The 19,422-nt window shown below is 37.9% G+C and overlaps 1 protein-coding gene across 1 annotated transcript in view; it reads left to right on the top strand.

The window, feature by feature from the left end:
• The window catches only part of LOC126019133 (Putative N-acetylated-alpha-linked acidic dipeptidase), a 71,068-nt gene that overhangs the window by 45,090 nt on the left and 6,556 nt on the right, over positions 1 to 19,422 (top strand). Inside the window, exons 11-15 of the mRNA XM_049781326.1 lie at positions 1,399 to 1,481; positions 4,428 to 4,491; positions 9,577 to 9,644; positions 10,984 to 11,075; positions 12,727 to 12,817. Of these exons, the coding sequence (XP_049637283.1) occupies positions 1,399 to 1,481; positions 4,428 to 4,491; positions 9,577 to 9,644; positions 10,984 to 11,075; positions 12,727 to 12,817 (398 nt within the window). The remainder of the gene's footprint in view (positions 1 to 1,398; positions 1,482 to 4,427; positions 4,492 to 9,576; positions 9,645 to 10,983; positions 11,076 to 12,726; positions 12,818 to 19,422) is intronic.

Here is a 19,422-nt window from a genome sequence, read left to right as displayed (position 1 = left end):
ATTATAAACTGTGGTAGAAGTCCTTCTCCTCTGAGCAATTTTTTCTGCTAATATTTTTATAATTTCGAATTTCTAGCAGTATATATATGTATGTATATACATATATATACATACATATATATATCAGGAAAATATTTTTTTCAAGTGTTTTTTCAGGCTTTTGTTATTTTTTTACAGTTGCTTTATTAGATGTGAGCATGCATAAGTATTTCACATATTTTTATACACAGATATATACAAATTCATACAAGTTGTGAGAATATTAGAGCATGAACTCAAGATCATCTGGGATCAAATCTAGGCATTGACACCTATAAATCATCTGCTCTACAAATTGAACGACATCCCTAGCCTCCTCCTCTTTTCTTGTCTTCTTTTTCTTCCCTTCTTTTTCCTCTTCTTCCTCTTTTTATTCTTCTTCCTCTTCTTTTTTTTCCAACTCCTCTTATTATTAATCTCTTCCTGGGTCTCTGGGACTCCAATGATTCCTATGTTGTTTCTGTTGAGTTTATCAAAGACTTCTAATTTTAACTGTTCACATTCTTTGAGTAGTTTATCCATTGTCTGATTATTTGCTTTAAGGTTCTTTTCCAATCTCTTCTGCTGTGTGGAATTATTCTACATCTCATCCTCTGGCTCATTGACCCCATCTTTAGTTGCTGTTACTCCATTTGAGAGGCTTTCCATTGAGGTTTTCATTTCATCTACCAACTTTTTCAGACCTGTTATTTCAGTATGACGTTTTCTGACTTCTATCTTCATATACTCTTCGTTCTTATTTGTGTTACATTCAACTTGATCTATGCTTTCTTTGAACTCCATGAACATCCTCCATATTTTTTCTCTAAACACCTTATCTGAAAGATTACATAGCTGGTTGGGTTTTTGTTGTTGTTGTTGTTGTTGTTGTTGTTGTTTTTGGACATCAGAGCTGCCATCTTCATTCCCTCTATACATGGAGTTGTCCTGTATTGTTTCCCCATTGCCATGCTTGTAGTATGGTTTTTACTATGTGCTGTGGTGGTGTTCAAGAGTTAGAAGATGCGCACAACTGCAGAACAAAACAGAGTGGTAACGCTTCTCTTGAAACACCCTTATTGGATGGGTACATCTTACCAGGTGTTGGGCCCTGAAGATTTTATATTCGCTGTTGTCTTCTTGGCTGCCTCACGCAGAAAAGCCCCTTTTCCCCATTTTTAATAAAAATATACCACTTATTATTTGAGAATATTCCTTTAGAATTCTTATAAGAAGAAATTATATGAGTAAATATTTTACCACACTACCCTTCCATGTTACTTCCATTTTTCTCACTATTGTTTGTGTTTTGTTGGTCTCATAAATGGCTTGACACCTTGTTAATTGTGTAGATTTTATATGTTTGTGCATATCTTTTAGGTTGGAGACCTAGAAGAACAATTTTGTTTGCCAGTTGGGATGCAGAAGAATTTGGTCTCCTTGGTTCTACTGAGTGGGCAGAGGTGAGTTGATAGTTGTTACAAAATATATCTCATCATAAAGTCATTAACTTAATTCTCAAAAACATAAAAATGCCATGAATTTGGTGAGAAAAAATACTGATAACTCTTTTTCCTGAAAACTACAGTAGAATATTTTTGGTTTTAAAAACGGGGGGATGCAAAAATACAGTGGGTAAGGAAATTCCCTTTTACACAGCCAAACCGGGTTCAATCTTTGGTATTGCATATCAGCCCCAAGATTGCCATATATAATTTCTGAGCATAGAGCCAGGAGTAACCCCTGAGTTGTCACCAGGTTGCTCCCCCAAAACAAATAAACAAGCAAAAGAATTATGTGGCAGGTCACCTAACTCTTGGCTATCTTACTAAGAGATATGTGAATTGAGTGAAGTAGAGAGCCAAGATAAGAGTGCTGTAGCTGGTCCGAGTGCAGTGGTGTTTACAATTAATTGATCACAGTCAGTTACAGATTTCTTTGTTCCTTCTCCACTCCCACTGCTTCACTTGACTAGCCTAAAAAGAAAAAAAAAAAAGAGTGCTGTCACTTACCCCTCACCCTCCCCTACCACCACATTCCACACACACACAAGCCATCTTGGTCACACCAGGAAATAACTGCAAGAGTTGGACTAGAAAGATTAAAATCAGTCACAAGCACCACCTCTCTGGCAAATACATTAATATACCACCAGCCCCACAAGACAGCTGAGCCATATCCAAAGTCTACTTAATCCACACAGTGCCAGAACTGGTACCCCTTACCCAAATTCTCCAGTTGATTCAGGCTAATGAAAAAAATTGCTATGTACATAAAAAGAAAATTCAGTGTCAACCAGATTTTCCAAGAATATTGTCTTTCTTGTTAAAAAAGAATTTCAGGAAACCAATAGTGAAGTAAAATAAATAGTGAGGCAGGAGGAAAAGGGACAGTCAGAGACAGAGAGACAAAAAGAGAAGAAAATTAAAAAGGCAAGAGCCACATCTCAACCTCAGGTACCAGAGCTCTGCATATGGAGAATTCAAGTTGCTTGCCTTCAGAGTTGGCTTCATAACAGCACTTTTCTATGGGGGCTTTCTAAGCTTTGCCAGGGAAAAGGCCCTTGTACATTTTCTTTCTTCTTTCTTTCTTTCTTTCTTTCTTTCTTTCTTTCTTTCTTTCTTTCTTTCTTTCTTTCTTTCTTTCTTTCTTTCTTCTCTTTTTTCTTTTCTCTTTCTTTCTTTCTTTTTTCTTTCTTTTCTTTCTTTCTTTCTTTCTTTCTTTCTTTTTTCTTTCTTTCTTTCTCTTTCTTCCTTTCTTTCTCTTTCTTTCTTTTTTTCTTTCTCTTTCTTCTTTCTTTCTTTCTTCTTTCTTTGTTTCTTCTTACTTTCTTTCTGTCTTCCTTTTTTCTTTTTTTCTTTCTTTCTTTCTTTCTTTCTTTTCTTTCTTTCTTCTTTCCTTTCTTTCTTTTCTTTCTTTCTTTCTTTTTCTTCTTTCTTTCTTTCTCTTCTTTCTTCTTTCTTTTTTCTTTCTTTCTTTCTTTCTTTCTTTCTTTTTTCTTTCTCTTTCTTTCTTTCTTTCTTTTTCTTTCTTTCTTTCTGTCTTTCTTTCTTTCTTTCTTTCTTTCTTTTATTCTTTCTTTCTCTTTCTTTTTTTGGTTTTTGGGCCACACTGGGTGATGCTCAGGGTTTACACCTGGCTAAGCACTCAGAAATTTCTCCTGACTTGGGGTATCATATGGGACGCCTGGGGGATCGAACTACAGTCCATCCTGGATCAGTTCCGTGCAAGGCAAATGCCCTCCCACTGCACCCCATTGTTCATATTCTTTTAGTTTTTTTTTTATTAATTACACTTTTAATTTCTTTTGAAGTTTCTCCTTTTCTGGGGAGAGAAGCCAGCTTCTCTGTATGTTTCCTCAGTTTCTTCCTTTCTAAAGAGCTCAGTATTTTCATCTCAAAGGGATCCAGCTTTCCTGCTTCTGGGATGTTTCGGGGCTAGTAACAGGCAATCAGGCAATTTTTCTTGGTCTTATTATTTCATGAAAAACCTCCCCTCACACACACAAACACACTTGCAACTCAAATTAAATTTATTTCATTTGTGTCAATCTGAAAATATTTTGTACTTTCTTTGTACTCCAATAAGCTACCTATAATTTTTAATTTTTAAAGCAGTGATTTTGTAACAAGATAGATTTTAACTAAAATTAGAAATAACTTATATTAAGGCTCAGGTTTTACTTGTCTAAATTATATTCATCGCAGAAAACAAAATATTTTTCCAATTTATTTCTGATAGTTTCAGAATCTTGACTTCTCTTACTTATCACTACTATAAAACCCTGCGATGGCCAATCGTGACCACTAGGTGGGGCTACCATATAGGAAAACAACTACATTTTAGGCGGGTTTTTAACTTCACCTATTTTTAATTATTTGAAATAGTCCATCTCCTGTGATTCTGATCAAATACCTTAAATGTACTTTAAATTTATCTGTGGAAGACTTTTTCTAATACCGCTTTTGGTTATGATTTTTGCTAAAATAATTTCTAGAGGATAAACTATAGTATGATTTATAAACTACAGGGATTGAAGGTCTTGGGCACTTTGGTGGTATAAGATTCAGTACTTATGTACATCAAAACCATAATTTTTAACACTATTATAACCACATTATCAAAGCTAAACCAAAATAATTTTTAAAAGAAGAAAATAGCTTCTTTCTGTTTACACATAAAGAATGTAGAGTTTCATTTTAAATTTTAGTCTTAAAATATTTTGTTCTGTTTTTACCAGTAAACTTTATTGAAAGTCTTTTTTATAAACTATTTTGAGAATCATGCTGTCAAAACTATGGCTAACCTGGGTCAGCATAATCCAGATAGCTTTATACAGGAATGTCAGTATGCTTTTATTTTGGGAAGTCAATATGATTATATGTTGAGGGATTTCTGTTTTGTCTTAGGATAATTCTAGACTCCTTCAGGAGCGTGCTGTGGCCTACATCAATGCAGATTCTTCCGTAGAAGGTAGGTAAATAATTTTGGTCCCATATGTAAATTGTTTAAAAAATTTTATTGTGACCAAAGTGAATTACAAATCTTTCACAGTAATATTTAAGGTACATAGTGACAATGAATGAGGAGCATTCCCACCACAAGTGTTGTCCTCCCTCCACCCTTGGTCCTGGCACGTATCCCATATCTCCCTATTTTACCCCCCAGAATATTGGTGTAACTGGTCTCCACTTTACAGCTTGTTGTAGGTTGGGTATCGATTCTGTTGTCCATTGACTTTGGGTTTGGTGTTCAAGTCTGATCTTTTTTTTTTTTTTTTGGTTTTTGGGCCACACCTGGCGGTGCTCAGGGGTTGCTCCTGGCTGTCTGCTCAGAAATAGCTCCTGGCAGGCGCAGGCACGGGGGACCATATGGGACACCGGGATTCGAACCAACCACCTTTGGTCCTGGATCGGCTGCTTGCAAGGCAAACACCGCTGAGCTATCTCTCCAGGCCCAAGTCTGATCATTTTTTATTTCCACTACATCATATGTAAATTTTTATAACAGAAGCAGCAATGTAGGTTCTACTCAAAGGGAAAGAAAAAAAAATTATGTAGGCTTTAGTTAAAGGATGCAGCAGCAGGTTTTCCCAGTAGCTACTTTCTCTGACAGGACAGATGTAACACCTAGGGTGCCTATTCTGGACAGTAGCACTGTGATTAATGACATAGGCCAAAAAAAATTTGTTTATGGTACTTCAATAAATAAGTATAAAGTAAATAAGAAAATCATGGATCTGATTTTAAAATAGAGTAGCAAAAGGTTTTTTTAATTTTATTATAATACACACATTTGGAAAATTGTCTCAGTATCTATGTGGTATATAATAGAAAATAGATGAAAAGAAATTAACTTTCCAGCACCACACAACTATTAAAGGATTGGGCTGTGGGCCCGCAGAGATAGCACAGTGGTGTTTGCCTTGCAAGCAGCTGATCCAGGACCTAAGGTGGTTGGTTCGAATCCCGGTGTCCCATAAGCTCCCCCTTTGCCTGCCAGGAGCTATTTCTGAGCAGACAGTCAGGAGTAAACCCCTGAGCACCACCGGGTGTGGCCCAAAAACCAAAAAAAAAGGATTGGGCTGAGAACCAAACCAAGCTAATATGTTTCAACCTTGTCCTATTTCCTACATTATATTACATAACCAGCTCCAGGGTTTTGATATCATTTTAGAGCAAACTGGTTCTCTAACTTGCCACTTTAATTTTTTTTACCAGTACATAAAAATCAAATTCACTTTAAATAATTATTTAAACAGTGAATTCAGTAGAGCCAATTGTATTTTTATATCTGTCAACTCTATCTGTATAATCAGGAATCTCAGTTTATTACAGTAATTGTCATTTTACTTCAAAGCCTTTTTATAGAGAGGTAAGATTAGAGGTGACACAAGTGTCTTTGGTCACTTCATCTGTGTACTTAAATTGTAAATCTGCTCTGTTGTTCTACCCTTCCCATGTACACTCTTTGTTTTATTTTGATGGTGTCAGAGATCAAACCCAGGACTCCACACATGTAAGGCAGGTGTTCTATCTCTGAACCACATCTCTGTCCCCTGCTTACTCTTTTTTTATTTCAATAATATTTTTATTAATATCTTTATTTAAACACCTTGATTACAAATATGCTTGTAGTTGGGTTTTAGTCATGTAAAGAACATCTTCCTTCACTGGCGCAACATTCCCACCACCAATGTCCCAAATCTCCCTCCTCCCACCCCACCCCCACCTGTACTCTAGACAGGCTTTCCATTTCCCTCATTCATTCACATTGTTATGATAGTTCTCAGTGTAGTTATTTCTCTAACTGCACTCACCACTCTTTGTGGTGAGCTTCATGTCGTGAGCTGGACCTTCCAGCCCTCCTCTAGGGCTGTTTACTCTTTTATAAGCCAGTTTCTGCCATTGAAAATGAACTAACAGAACTAAGTTTATGGAGGATCATGGATGGTGAAAGAGAAAGGCTTGCAGGATGGTGAAAGAGAAAGGCTTGCAGGATGTTCTGGGATAAAAAGGAGCAGATACGTGATAGATGTAGTGTTGGAATTAGTTAATAAGACTATCATTAGCAGTATTGTAAATCACAGCACTTCAATCAGTATAGATTAAAAACATAATAAATAATAAACTGGCTATGCATATTTATTTGTCTGAATGTAATTTAGAAGAAGGGTTTCAAGTTCTATGAGCAATTTACCTGGGATGTTTGATGTTTGGTTCTTTCTTCTTTCTTTCTCTCTTCTTTCTTTTTCTCTTCTTTCTTTCTTTCTTTCTTTCTTTCTTTCTTTCTCTCTTCTTTCTTTCTTTCTCTCTTTCTTTCTCTCTCTTCTTTCTTTCTCTTCTTTCTTTCTCTCTCTTTTCCTTCCTTCCCTCCCCCTCTTCTTTTCCTTCCTTCCCTCCTCTCTTCCTTCCTCCTTCCTCCCTCCTCCCTCCCTCCCTCCCTCCCTTCTTCCTTCCCTCCCTCTCTTCCTTCCTCTCCTCCCTCCCTCCCTCCCTCCTTCCTTCCTCCCTCCCTCCCTCCCTCCCCTCCCCCCTCCCTCCCTCCCTCCCTCCCTTCCTTCCTTCCTTCCTTCCTTCCTTCCTTCCTTCCTTCCTTCCTTCCTTCCTTCCTTCCTTCCTTCCTTCCTTCCTTCCTTCCTTCCTTCCTTCCTTCCTTCCTTCCTTCCTTGCCCTGCTGTGCTGTCTCTCTGGGCCCTCCTTCTTTGTTTCTTTGTTCTTTCTTTCCTCCCTCTCCCTCTCCCCCACCCTCTCCCCCCTACTCTTCCCTTTCCCTCCCCCTCCTCTGTCTCCCCTCCTCATTTCTCCTTATTTCTCTCCCCTCCTCCTTCCTCTCCCCTGCCCTCCTTCTCCCTCTCCCTCCCTCTCCCCCTCCTCCGCCCACTCCCTCCCTACCCCCTCCCTCTACCTCTGTCTCTCTTTTTCTTTCTTTCATCATATTAAGCAATGCTCAGAGGTTACTTCTGGTTCTGCAGTTAGGAATTACTTCTAGCAACCATATGAAAGCTGAGGATTGAACCTGGCCTGGCCATCTGCAAAACCAGTATTTTACCTGTGTATTGTTGTTTCAGTCCCAGATATCTGATTATTTTCAAAGCTTCAATGTATGCTGTTGCTAGCTATAAATCTTTTTTCTTTTTTTTTTTTTTTTTTTGGTTTTTTGGGCCACACCCATTTGATGCTCAGGGGTTACTCCTGGCTATGCGCTCAGAAATCGCCCCTGGCTTGGGGGGACCATATGGTGGGACGCTGGGGGATCGAACCGCGGTCCATCCTACGCTAGAGCTTGCAAGGCAGACACCTTACCTCTAGCGCCACCTTACCTCTAGCAGCTATAAATCTTAAGTTTTGCAATCAGAGCTCTTTACAGTTTTTGAGGACATTTTGCTTTTACTTTTCTGGGCATTTCTATGGGCTGTTCCTTTAGTTACAACTGATATTTCTTTGAATCCAGATTTTATCTGGTTGGAAAAGTTCAAACTCCTTGATGAGAGATGGTTGTTACTTATCATTCCTCAGGACCCTATTCTGACTGAACCATAAAGCACCTCTGCTGCTTGGTTTCATTGGCTCTCAGTCATTATATATCTAGTTCCTGAGGAATAATAACACAATATATGCCCTTTATTCAGAACTATTTGGGAGAGTACCTGGATTATAGATTCATATTTATAATATGTTTTAGGTGAGTAATAAAGAAACAGACTCTTATGGCCCCTGATCAGCCATAAAAGTGTTACTGTCCTTTAAGGGTGAAGATGTTAGTTACCAGATGCCCCACTTTTTGTAACTGCCACTAGGGGACAGTTGGCCTGAAAGGTATAAAAAGCCAGGTCTGGGGGCCAGAGAGATGTCATAGCAGTAGGGCGTTTGCCTTGCACGCAGCCAACCTGGGACTGACCTGGTTTTGATTCCTGGCATCCTATATGGTCCCCTGAGTCTTCCTGGAGGGATTTCTGAGCTCAGAGCCAGAAATATTCCCTGGGTGTGGCCCCAAAATAAAACAAACAAAAATGCCAGGTATGAACTGCTGTGGGGTGGGGAGGTACAAGGAGATTCTACTGCTCCTGCTGAATGGTCACTGCCTGATTGCTGGAGAAACTGCTGGATTCCTGGTTCCTATGGCCTTTTGCTTCTTCTTTTAATGCTCTGGGCCTTAACAGTAATGTCTAATATAATAATGCTAGGGGTAGGGCAATGAATAAAAGAGAATACTTACTCCCATTTAACTCTTATTCAGTAGGAAAATCGATTATAAAATCACAAATATCTAACATGTAAGTGGACAAATAATGAGAAAACTAAGCTGAGATAAAGGTTGTTATGTAATTTAGTGGTAAAATGTGTCCTTGGTATGAGTGAATCTTGGGTATGAACCACCCCTTCCACCATCACACAAATAAACACACTCAATAAGCCAGTTAAACAGAGTTTCTAAGATTGAGAAGGGGGAGAGGGTTTGTTAGTGTTGTGCCCTTTTGGGATGTTTTTAGGGAAAGTCTTTAAAAAGCATGACCTGAAGGGCTGGAGCAATAGCACAGTGGTAGGACGTTTGCCTTGCATGGGCTGACCCAGGACGAACCTGAGTTTGATCCCCAGCGACCTAAATGGACCCCCAAGCCAGGATCAATTTCTGAGCACATAGCCAGGAGTAACACTTGAGTGTCACTGGGTGTGGCCAAAGAAAAACAAACAAAAAAAAAACAAAACAAAGCATGACCTGAGACATAGAATTAAGTGAGAAGGAAGCAAATCATGCAGTTACAAAGCAGTTGTTCTAGGAGGAAGGCACAACCTTAAAATTGTAATGGGAGAATGAAATGAAAAAAATTTTTGAGGTAACCAACAATTATTTCCTGTATGGCAAAATGATGAGTTTTATTGATTGATGAGATAAGTCATTTTTATCAGATTTATATTTTAAGAACATTATAGGAGTTAGGAATAGTTTTCAACTATTAAAAAATTAAAAGTTAAATAAACTAAGTAATAAATTATTTTAAATTACTATTATAAATACTATTATTTAATGAAAAGCCCATCCTCTGCTCTCTTTCAGGTAATTATACTCTGAGAGTTGAGTGTACACCACTGATGTACAGTTTGGTATACAACTTGACAAAAGAGGTAAAGTAACTACATATGATAACGTGGCTTCTCCATGATACAAATATTCAAGTGAGCCCCCCAACCTGACATCTAACATTATCTAAGTTCTGATCACTGCACAGAATATTCAACTTGAGGAAGAGTGCCTCAAACAAAAAACTGACAGGAAGTCTCTTCACTTTAGTGTTCCTGGCCTGCAAATGTTCTAATAGTGCATTCAATGCAATGAATTTTACATTTTTATTTATGGTTCCTACTAGAGAATAGAGAGTATGTGAATTTTTAATGGAACTTTTTATTCCAGTCTACAAAATTTTTAAATAGCATAGTTCTATGAATTTAAATTATTTTCTTGAAAAAATACAATATAATAATTCTATTAAATATAAAATAAAAATATTTATATTGTATAGTGTCCAAATCCTTGACTGACAATTAAATAGCAAAGTTTAGTTGCTAAGTATTTTTGATCTAGGTGATCTGAGGCATACAATCTGGTAATAGTCATATATTATTCCCTGAGGTTTTTTCAGCATAGAATTAGAAAATGTTTGAAAACCCAAAGTTTAATATAACTACAATAAGTGGTCAGTTATTAAATATAATAGCAAATCTTGATTTTATTATGTCTCTAATGACTTTGAAAACTTTTCTTTTTTTTGTTGTCTTTTGTTTTTGTTTGGGGGGGGGCACACCTGGCTGTGCTCAGGGGTTACTCCTGGCTCTACACTCAGAAATCACTCCTGGCAGGCTCAGGGGACCATATCGGATGCCAGGGATGGGACCCTAGTTTGCCCCAAGTCGGCTGCATAAAAGGCAAGTGCCCTACCGCTGTGCTATCACTTTGGCCCACTTTGGGAACTTTTCTTTGAAAAAGTTCTATAGAGCCAGAGAGCTAGCACAGAAGGTTAGGTTCTTGCCTTGCATATGGCTGACCTGACACATCAAATGGTTCTCCTAAGCAACGCTATGTGTGGAGCCAGGAATAAGCTTTCAACACAGCTGAGTGAATCCCTTCCCACCCATCCCCAAAGAAAGTAATTGTATATATAGAAAATATAGATAACATTAAAAGGATATAACATGAGAAGTTATCTGAAAACAATGGCAGTGATCATTTTGTTTAACCTTACACTCTACATTTTTAATCATATAATTTCTTTTAAAGATTATAATGCGAACTATTTTATAATGTCAGAAACATAAAAATGTTAATGATACTGTAAATTTCAACCCTTTCTTTTTTTTTAACCCTTTCTTTGTTTAAATAATTAGTTCATCCATCCCCTGGTGAATGAAAATTTAGATTTTTAAAACATGATTCATAATTGTACTCTTTTTTCCCTTTTACCTGTAGCTTAAAAGTCCTGACGAAGGCTTTGAAGGCAAATCCCTTTATGAAAGCTGGAATGAAAAGAGTCCTTCCCCTGAGCTGAGCGGTATGCCCAGGTAAACAAACACTACATTCACAAAGGACTGTGTTAAAAATAAAAGAATTATAAAATAAAAATAAAAGAATGGTTAATAGTGGGGATTTTTAACATTTTTAATATCTAATAACAAGCAATGCTTAGATTCACAAAGAAAAATGTATTTTGAAGTTAATCTTTAACCCATCTAAAACAACATATATTACTCTTAAGTGGTTATATATATACACATATGTATAACTATGTACTCTTCAAAGTTATAGGTACTCTTAAATTTATGTATATATATATATATATGTCAGATAGATCAAAGATTAGTATTGATATAATGGTGGAACATAATACCACCTGATATTTTTGTCTTTTTTTTTTTTGGGTCACACCCGGTAACGCTCAGGGGTTACTCCTGGCTATGTGCTCAGAAGTTGCTCCTGGCTTGGGGGACCATATGGGACACCGGGGGATCGAACCTCGGTCCATCCAAGGCTAGCACAGGCAAGGCAGGCACCTTACCTTTAGCGCCACCGCCCGGCCCCCATTTTTGTCTTTTTATACTTTTTTTCTACATGTTATAAAATTAACATCTATTTCAGTTACTCTAGAAAAATATAGGCAGCAGGCCAGAGAGGTGGTATAGGGGATAAGGCACTTGCCTTGCCTGTAGCCAAACTCAGGTCAATTCCTAGCATTGTATATGGTCTCCTTAAAACTATCAGGAGTGATCCCTGAGCAGAGCTGAGCAAAGAGCCCTAAGTACTGCTGTGTGTGTCACAACCTTCTTAATAATAATAATAATAACAACAATAATAAAGAGATCTTTTTAAGAATAGTATAATTCTGCTACTGATTCTTACTTGGGGATTTTGAAGCCACCCCAATAGAAGTTGAGGCTATTCTCAGCTTAAGGGTCATTTAAAGGACAATGTTGTGCCAGGAATCTAACCCAGATTCTTGTATTAGCAAATCATGTGCTGTAGCACAGAACTATCTCTTTGGCCAATTTTTATACTAATTTTTATATTTTCAAACAAGGTTAAAAGAAAAAAGAAACCTTCATATCTTTAGATAGTAGGTATTAAAAGAATGAATGTTTTAAGTTCTTGTGGACCAGAGAGGTAGTACAGCAAGGTAAGAGATTGACCCAGCTTGAATCTTCAGCACTTCATATGGTCCCGCAAAACAATCATAAATGATCCTTAAGTTCAGAACCACTAGAAAGCCATGTGTTACCTAAAAAAAAAAAAAAAAGTAAAAATATCAAATTCTTACAGGTAGAAACTTACATGTAGACCACGTGAAAACTTTTTTCTTTATTTAATTTCATGATATATAAGTGTATATGATAAAATAAATTCATAAAGTAATCTAAAAGTAAGTATTTTTAAACTTTCTGAATCCATAAAAGGGACTTATACTGTCTCTCCAATCCAAAATAGTCTATAGAAGTATGTTCTATACTGGTATACTATACTGGTATAATGGTATAATGTTCTATACTAGTATTCTATACTGGTATAATAGTTAACCATTATTTTCATGTATTTTTCCTGCTAACCTGAAGCACCTAAAATACATCTGAATTTACATATATAAACTTTAATATATACTTAAATTATTCTGTATTATATATATTAATATATATTAAATAGTTATACTTTTATCCTTGAAAGAATTGGCAAATTAGGATCCGGTAATGATTTTGAGGTGTTCTTCCAAAGACTTGGAATTGCTTCAGGCAGAGCAAGATACACTAAAAATTGGGTAAGTCTATATCAATGAGTTCTTTGAAATTAATTATGTAATTTAGCTAAGAAATAAACAAAAATTAAATATTAAAAGGATAAATGAAGCTGCAGAGGTCTCAGGCTCAACTCAGGAGATCATTCTGCTAGAAACCAAACTTTGGCCTCCTGCTTGCAAAGCCAATTTCAATTTTTTAAGCTGGCTCAAAAGAAGTTTTGGTTTGAACTATTATTTCTTCTTTTTTGCTTTATTACTTATTTGTTTAACACATTGTGAACATTATTTTCTGGTAGACTTCTTTTCGCTTTTTTTTTATTTTGAATGTGAGCATGACCACCTAAGCACTGCTCAGAGTACCCAGATATCACTGTCAGCAACTAACTCTTGACAAACCAACCACGCCAGAGATTTACTGAGTGCCTGTGTTTATGGTGTGGCTTGGACTGTGCAGTATCATAAATGACCCATATGCCTTGGCTTTATGATGCTAGGGAGTCTTGATAGACAAGATCCTGTTCTCCAGGCCTCTAAATACTCTGGCCCTGCCATTCACAGAGGATATCTATGGTACCAGGGATTGAATCAGATGGGGTACATACTAAGCTTGGGCCCTAACCACTATAATATTGGAGCAGGCAGGTAGAAGGAGTTGAATGGCAATGAGTTCTTGGAACATAAAAAAATCCAAGATAAGATTTTAAGAAGTTACTCTGTCATGAAGCTGTGTCTCTTTTGCTTTCTTTGGGACTCAGTATTCATCTGGACTTTCCTGATCTCTGAAGCTCCCCACATTTGTTCTCCAGTAACAATCCAAAGGATCCTTGGAAACAGATTCTCCTTTAGCATATCTACAGAATGTTCTTGGATATTTAAGTAAAGAGTAAAAATGTTGTCCAAATAGATCTTTCTAGTAGTCTCTCTACGGTCTATTTTAAGCTTTCCATTTCCAGTATATGAAAAGCACAGCCTCACTTCTTTTTTTTTTTTATACTTTTTTTTTATTTAAACACCTTGATTACATACATGATTGTGTTTGGGTTTCAGTCATAAAAGGAACACCACCCATCACCAGTGCAACATTCCCATCACCCAAGTCCCAAATCTCCCTCCTCCCCACCCAACCCCCGCCTGTACCCTAACCAGGCTCTACATTTCCCTCATACATTCTCAATATTAGGACAGTTCAAAATGTAGTTATTTCTCTAACTAAACTCATCACTCTTTGTGGTGAGCTTCCTGAGGTGAGCTGGAACTTCCAGCTCTTTTCTCTTTTGTGTCTGAAAATTATTATTACCAGGGTGTCTTTCATTTTTCTTAAAACCCATAGATGAGTGAGACCATTCTGCGTTTTTCTCTCTCTCTCTGACTTATTTCACTCAGCATAATAGATTCCATGTACATCCATGTATAGGAAAATTTCATGACTTCATCTCTCCTGACAGCTGCATAATATTCCATTGTGTATATGTACCACAGTTTCTTTAGCCATTCGTCTGTTCAAGGGCATCTTGGTTGTTTCCAGAGTCTTGCTATGGTAAATAGAGCTGCAATGAATATAGGTGTAAGGAAGGGGTTTTTGTATTGTATTTTTGTGTTCCTAGGGTATATTCCTAGGAGTGGTATAGCTGGATCGTATGGGAGCTCGATTTCCAGTTTTTGGAGGAATCTCCATATCGCTTTCCATAAAGGTTGAACTAGACAGCATTCCCACCAGCAGTGGATAAGAGTTCCTTTCTCTCCACATCCCCGCCAACACTGTTTATTCTCATTCTTTGTGATGTGTGCCATTCTCTGGGGTGTGAGGTGGTATCTCATCGTTGTTTTGATTTGCATCTCCCTGATGATTAGTGATGTGGAACATTTTTTCATGTGTCTTTTGGCCATGTGTATTTCTTCTTTGTCAAAGTGTCTGTTCATTTCTTCTCCCCATTTTTTGATGGGGTTAGATGTTTTTTTCTTGTAAAGTTCTGTCAGTGCCTTGTATATTTTGGAGATTAGCCCTTTATCTGATGGGTATTGGGTGAATAGTTTCTCCCACTCAGTGGGTGGCTCTTGTATCCTGGGCACTATTTCCTTTGAGGTGCAGAAGCTTCTCAGCTTAATATATTCCCATCTGTTAATCTCTGCTTTCACTTGCTTGGAGAGTGCAGTTTCCTCCTTGAAGATGCCTGTAATGTCCTGGAGTGTTTTGCCTATGTGCTGTTCTATATATCTTATGGTTTTGGGGCTGATATCGAGGTCTTTAATCCATTTGGATTTTACCTTTGTACATGATGTTAGCTGGGGGTCTAAGTTTAATTTTTTGCAAGTGGCTATCCAATTGTGCCAACACCACTTGTTGAAGAGGCTTTCCCTGCTCCATTTAGGATTTCCTGCTCCTTTATCAAAAATTAGATGGTTGTATCTCTGGGGAACATTTTCTGAGTATTCAAGCCTATTCCACTGATCTGAGGACCTATCCTTATTCCAATACCATGCTGTTTTGATAACTGTTGCTTTGTAGTACAGTTTAAAGTTGGGAAAAGTAATTCCTCCCATATTCTTTTTCCCAATGATTGCTTTAGCTATTCGAGGGTGTTTATTGTTCCAAATGAATTTCAAAAGTGTCTGATCCACTTCTTTGAAGAATGTCATGGGTATCTTTAGAGGGATGGCATTAAATCTGTATAATGCCTTGGGGAGTATTGACATTTTGATGATGTTAATCCTGCCAATCCATGAGCAGGGTATGCGTTTCCATTTCCGTGTGTCCTCTCTTATTTCTTGGAGCAGAGTTTTATAGTTTTCTTTGTATAGGTCCTTCACATATTTAGTCAAGTTGATCCCAAGATATTTGAGTTTGTGTGGCACTATTGTGAATGGGGTTGTTTTCTTAATGTCCATTTCATCCTTATTACTATTGGTATATAGAAAGGCCATTGATTTTTGTGTGTTAATTTTGTAGCCTGACACCTTGCTATATGAGTCTATTGTTTCTAGAAGCTTTTTGATAGAGTCTTTAGGGTTTTCTAAGTAGAGTATCATGTCATCTGCAAACAGTGAGAGCTTGACTTCTTCCTTTCCTATCTGGATTCCCTTGATATCCTTTTCTTGCCTAATCGCTATAGCAAGTACTTCCGGTGCTATGTTGAATAGGAGTGGTGAGAGAGGACAGCCTTGTCTTGTGCCAGAATTTAGAGGGAAGGCTTTCAGTTTTTCTCCATTGAGGATAATATTTGCCACTGGCTTGTGGTAGATGGCCTTCACTATATTGAGAAAGGTTCCCTCCATTCCCATCTTGCTGAGAGTTTTGATCAAGAATGGGTGTTGGACCTTATCAAATGCTTTCTCTGCATCTATTGATATGATCATGTGGTTTTTATTTTTCTTGTTATTGATGTTGTGTATTATGTTGATAGATTTACGGATGTTAAACCAGCCTTGCATTCCTGGGATGAAACCTACTTGATCGTAGTGGATGATCTTCTTAACGAGGCATTGAATCCTATTTGCCAGGATTTTGTTGAGGATCTTTGCATCTGCATTCATCAGTGATATTGGTCTGTAATTTTCTTTTTTGGTAGCGTCTCTGTCTGGTTTAGGTATCAAGGTGATGTTGGCTTCATAAAAGCTATTTGGAAGTGTTTCTGTTTGTTCAATTTCATGAAAGAGTCTTGCCAAGATTGGCAGTAGTTCCTCTTGGAAGGTTTGATAGAATTCATTAGTGAATCCATCTGGACCTGGGCTTTTGTTTTTCGGCAGACATTTGATTACTGTTTTAATTTCATCAATGGTGATGGGGGTGTTTAGATATGCTACATCCTCTTCCTTCAACCGTGGAAGATTATAAGAGTCCAAGAATTTATCCATTTCTTCCAGGTTCTCATTTTTAGTGGCGTAGAGTTTTTCAAAGTAGTTTCTGATTACCCTTTGAATCTCTGTCATATCAGTAGTGATCTCTCCTTTTTCATTCCTGATACGAGTTATCAAGTTTCTCTCTCTCTCTTTCTTTGTTAGGTTTGCCAGTGGTCTATCAATCTTGTTTATTTTTTCAAAGAACCAACTTCTGCTTTCGTTGATCTTTCGGATTGTTTTTTGAGTTTCCACTTCGTTGATTTCTGCTCTCAGCTTTGTTATTTCCTTCTGTCTTCCTATTCTTGGGTCCTTTTGTTGAGCATTTTCTAGTTCTATTAGCTGTGTCATTAAGCTACTCAGGTAAGCTCCTTCTTCCTTCCTGATGTGTGCTTGCAAAGCTATAAATTTTCCTCTCAGTACTGCTTTTGCTGTGTCCCATAAGTTCTGAGAGTTTGTGTCTTTATTGTCATTTGTTTCCAGGAACCTTTTTATTTCCTCCTTGATTTCATCTCGGACCCACTGGTTATTGAGCATGAGGCTGTTTAACTTCCAGGTGTTAAAGTGTTTCTTCTGAGTCCCTTTGGAGTACACAAATAATTTCAGAGCCTTGTGGTCAGCGAAGGTAGTCTGCAAAATTTCTATCCTCTTGATCTTATGGAGGTATGTTTTATGTGCCAGCATGTAGTCTATCCTGGAGAATGTCCCATGTACATTGGAGAAGAATGTGTATCCAGGTTTCTGGGGATGGAGTGTCCTATATATATCCACTAGGCCTCTTTCTTCCATTTCACTCCTCAGGTCTAGTATATTCTTGTTGGGTTTCAGTCTGGTTGACCTGTCCAGTGTTGACAAAGCCGTGTTAAGGTCCCCCACAATTATTGTGTTGTTGTTGATATTATTTTTCAGATTTGTCAACAGCTGTATTAAATATTTTGCTGGCCCCTCATTCGGTGCATATATGTTTAGGAGAGTTATTTCTTCCTGCTCTACATACCCCTTGATTAATATAAAATGTCCGTCTTTGTCCCTTACAACCTTCCTGAGTATAAAGTTTGCATTATCTGATATTAGTATGGCCACTCCAGCTTTTTTATGGGTGTTGTTTGCTTGGATAACTTTTCTCCAGCCTTTTATTTTGAGTCTATGTTTGTTCTGACTATTCAGGTGCGTTTCTTGTAGGCAGCAGAAGGTTGGATTGAGTTTTTTGATCCATTTAGCCACTCTGTGTCTCTTAACTGGTGCATTTAGTCCATTGACGTTGAGAGAAAGAATTGTCCTGGGATTTAACGCCATCTTTATTTCAAAATTTGGTGTGTCTTTTGTGTAGTCTTGTCTTAGATTAGGTCTTTCAGTTTTTCTCTTAAGACTGGTTTTGTGTCTGTGAAGTTTCTGAGCTGTTTTTTGTCTGTGAAACCATGTATTCTTCCATCAAACCGGAAAGTGAGTTTTGCTGGGTATAGTATTCTGGGTGAAGCATTCATTTCGTTCAGTCTTGTCACAATATCCCACCATTGCTTTCTGGCATTGAGTGTTTCTGGTGACAGGTCTGCTGTAAATCTCAGGGAAGCTTGCTTGAACATGATTTCCCCTTTTGATCTTGCTGTTTTCAGAATTCTGTCTCTATCTGTGGGATTTGTCATTGTGACTAGGATGTGTCTTGGGGTGGTTTTTCTGGGGTCTCTTTTGGTTGGTACTCTTCGGGCATGCAGGATTTGATCACATATATTCTTTAGCTCTGGAAGTTTCTCTTTAATGATGTTCTTGACCATTGATTCTTCCTGGAAATTTTCTTCCTGGGTCTCTGGGACTCCAATGATTCTTAAGTTGTTTCTGTTGATCTTATCATAGACTTCTATTTTCGTCTGTTCCCATTCTTTGACTAATTTTTCCATTGTCTTCTCATTTGCTTTAAGTTTTTTGTCCAATCTCTCCTGCTGTATGGAATTGTTATGTATCTCATCTTCCACAGCACCAAGTCTATTCTCAGCTTCTGATACCCTGTCCCAGAGCTTATCCATTTTGTCATTCACTTCGTTTACTGACTTTTTCAGTCCTGTTAGTTGGCATGTTATTTCAGTTTGGAGTTTTGTCATTTCTGCCTTCATATTTTCTTGGTTCTTATTAGTGTTCTGTTCAACTCGATCCATGGTTTCTTGGAGTCTGTTGAGCACCTTCCATATTGTTAGTCTAAAGTCCTTATCTGAGAGGTTGATTAGTTGTTCAGTCATTATCTGGTCCTCAGAATTGTCATCTTCATTCTCTATGTCTGATGCTGGCCTGCGTTGTTTCTTCATTGTCACACTTGTATTGTGGGTTTTTCTACGTGTTGTGGTGGTATTCATTGTCTATATGATGTAGGCAGCACACTCCTCTGGCTCCTCCCTTTCTGGATGGGCTGACTTGCCTCTAAGTGAGGGGAGTCCTCCGTGGATGAAGCCTCACACTGGGTCAAATCTTAGGCCTGAGCATGCAACAGAGAAGACAGTCCAGAGAGAAATGTTTGCTTCTGTGATATAGCGCCGTTCTTAGTGTGATTTTTCCTTCTTGTTGCAATGGAGTTCTTTCCTTAGAAAGAGTGCACGGCCGCGTAGCGAAGCGGGCCGTGCTCCTCTGAGCCTCTTTTTGCCCCACTCGCAAGAGTTTCACGCAAGAGGACAGTAGACAGACATAGACAGGTCACACTCACAGTCTTTCACAGTTGAGCCCCACTGGGCCAGTGTACTTTCGCGGATTTTCCCCGCCTGGTGTCACACACAGGGAGCCAGCTCTTGCAAAGCTTAGCCGGTTTT

This window comes from Suncus etruscus, chromosome 9, assembly GCF_024139225.1.
Source record: "Suncus etruscus isolate mSunEtr1 chromosome 9, mSunEtr1.pri.cur, whole genome shotgun sequence".
In the NCBI taxonomy this organism is placed as follows: domain Eukaryota; kingdom Metazoa; phylum Chordata; class Mammalia; order Eulipotyphla; family Soricidae; genus Suncus; species Suncus etruscus.
Note: the sequence above shows the minus strand (reverse complement) of the source record. Positions and strands in the feature narration are given on the sequence as shown.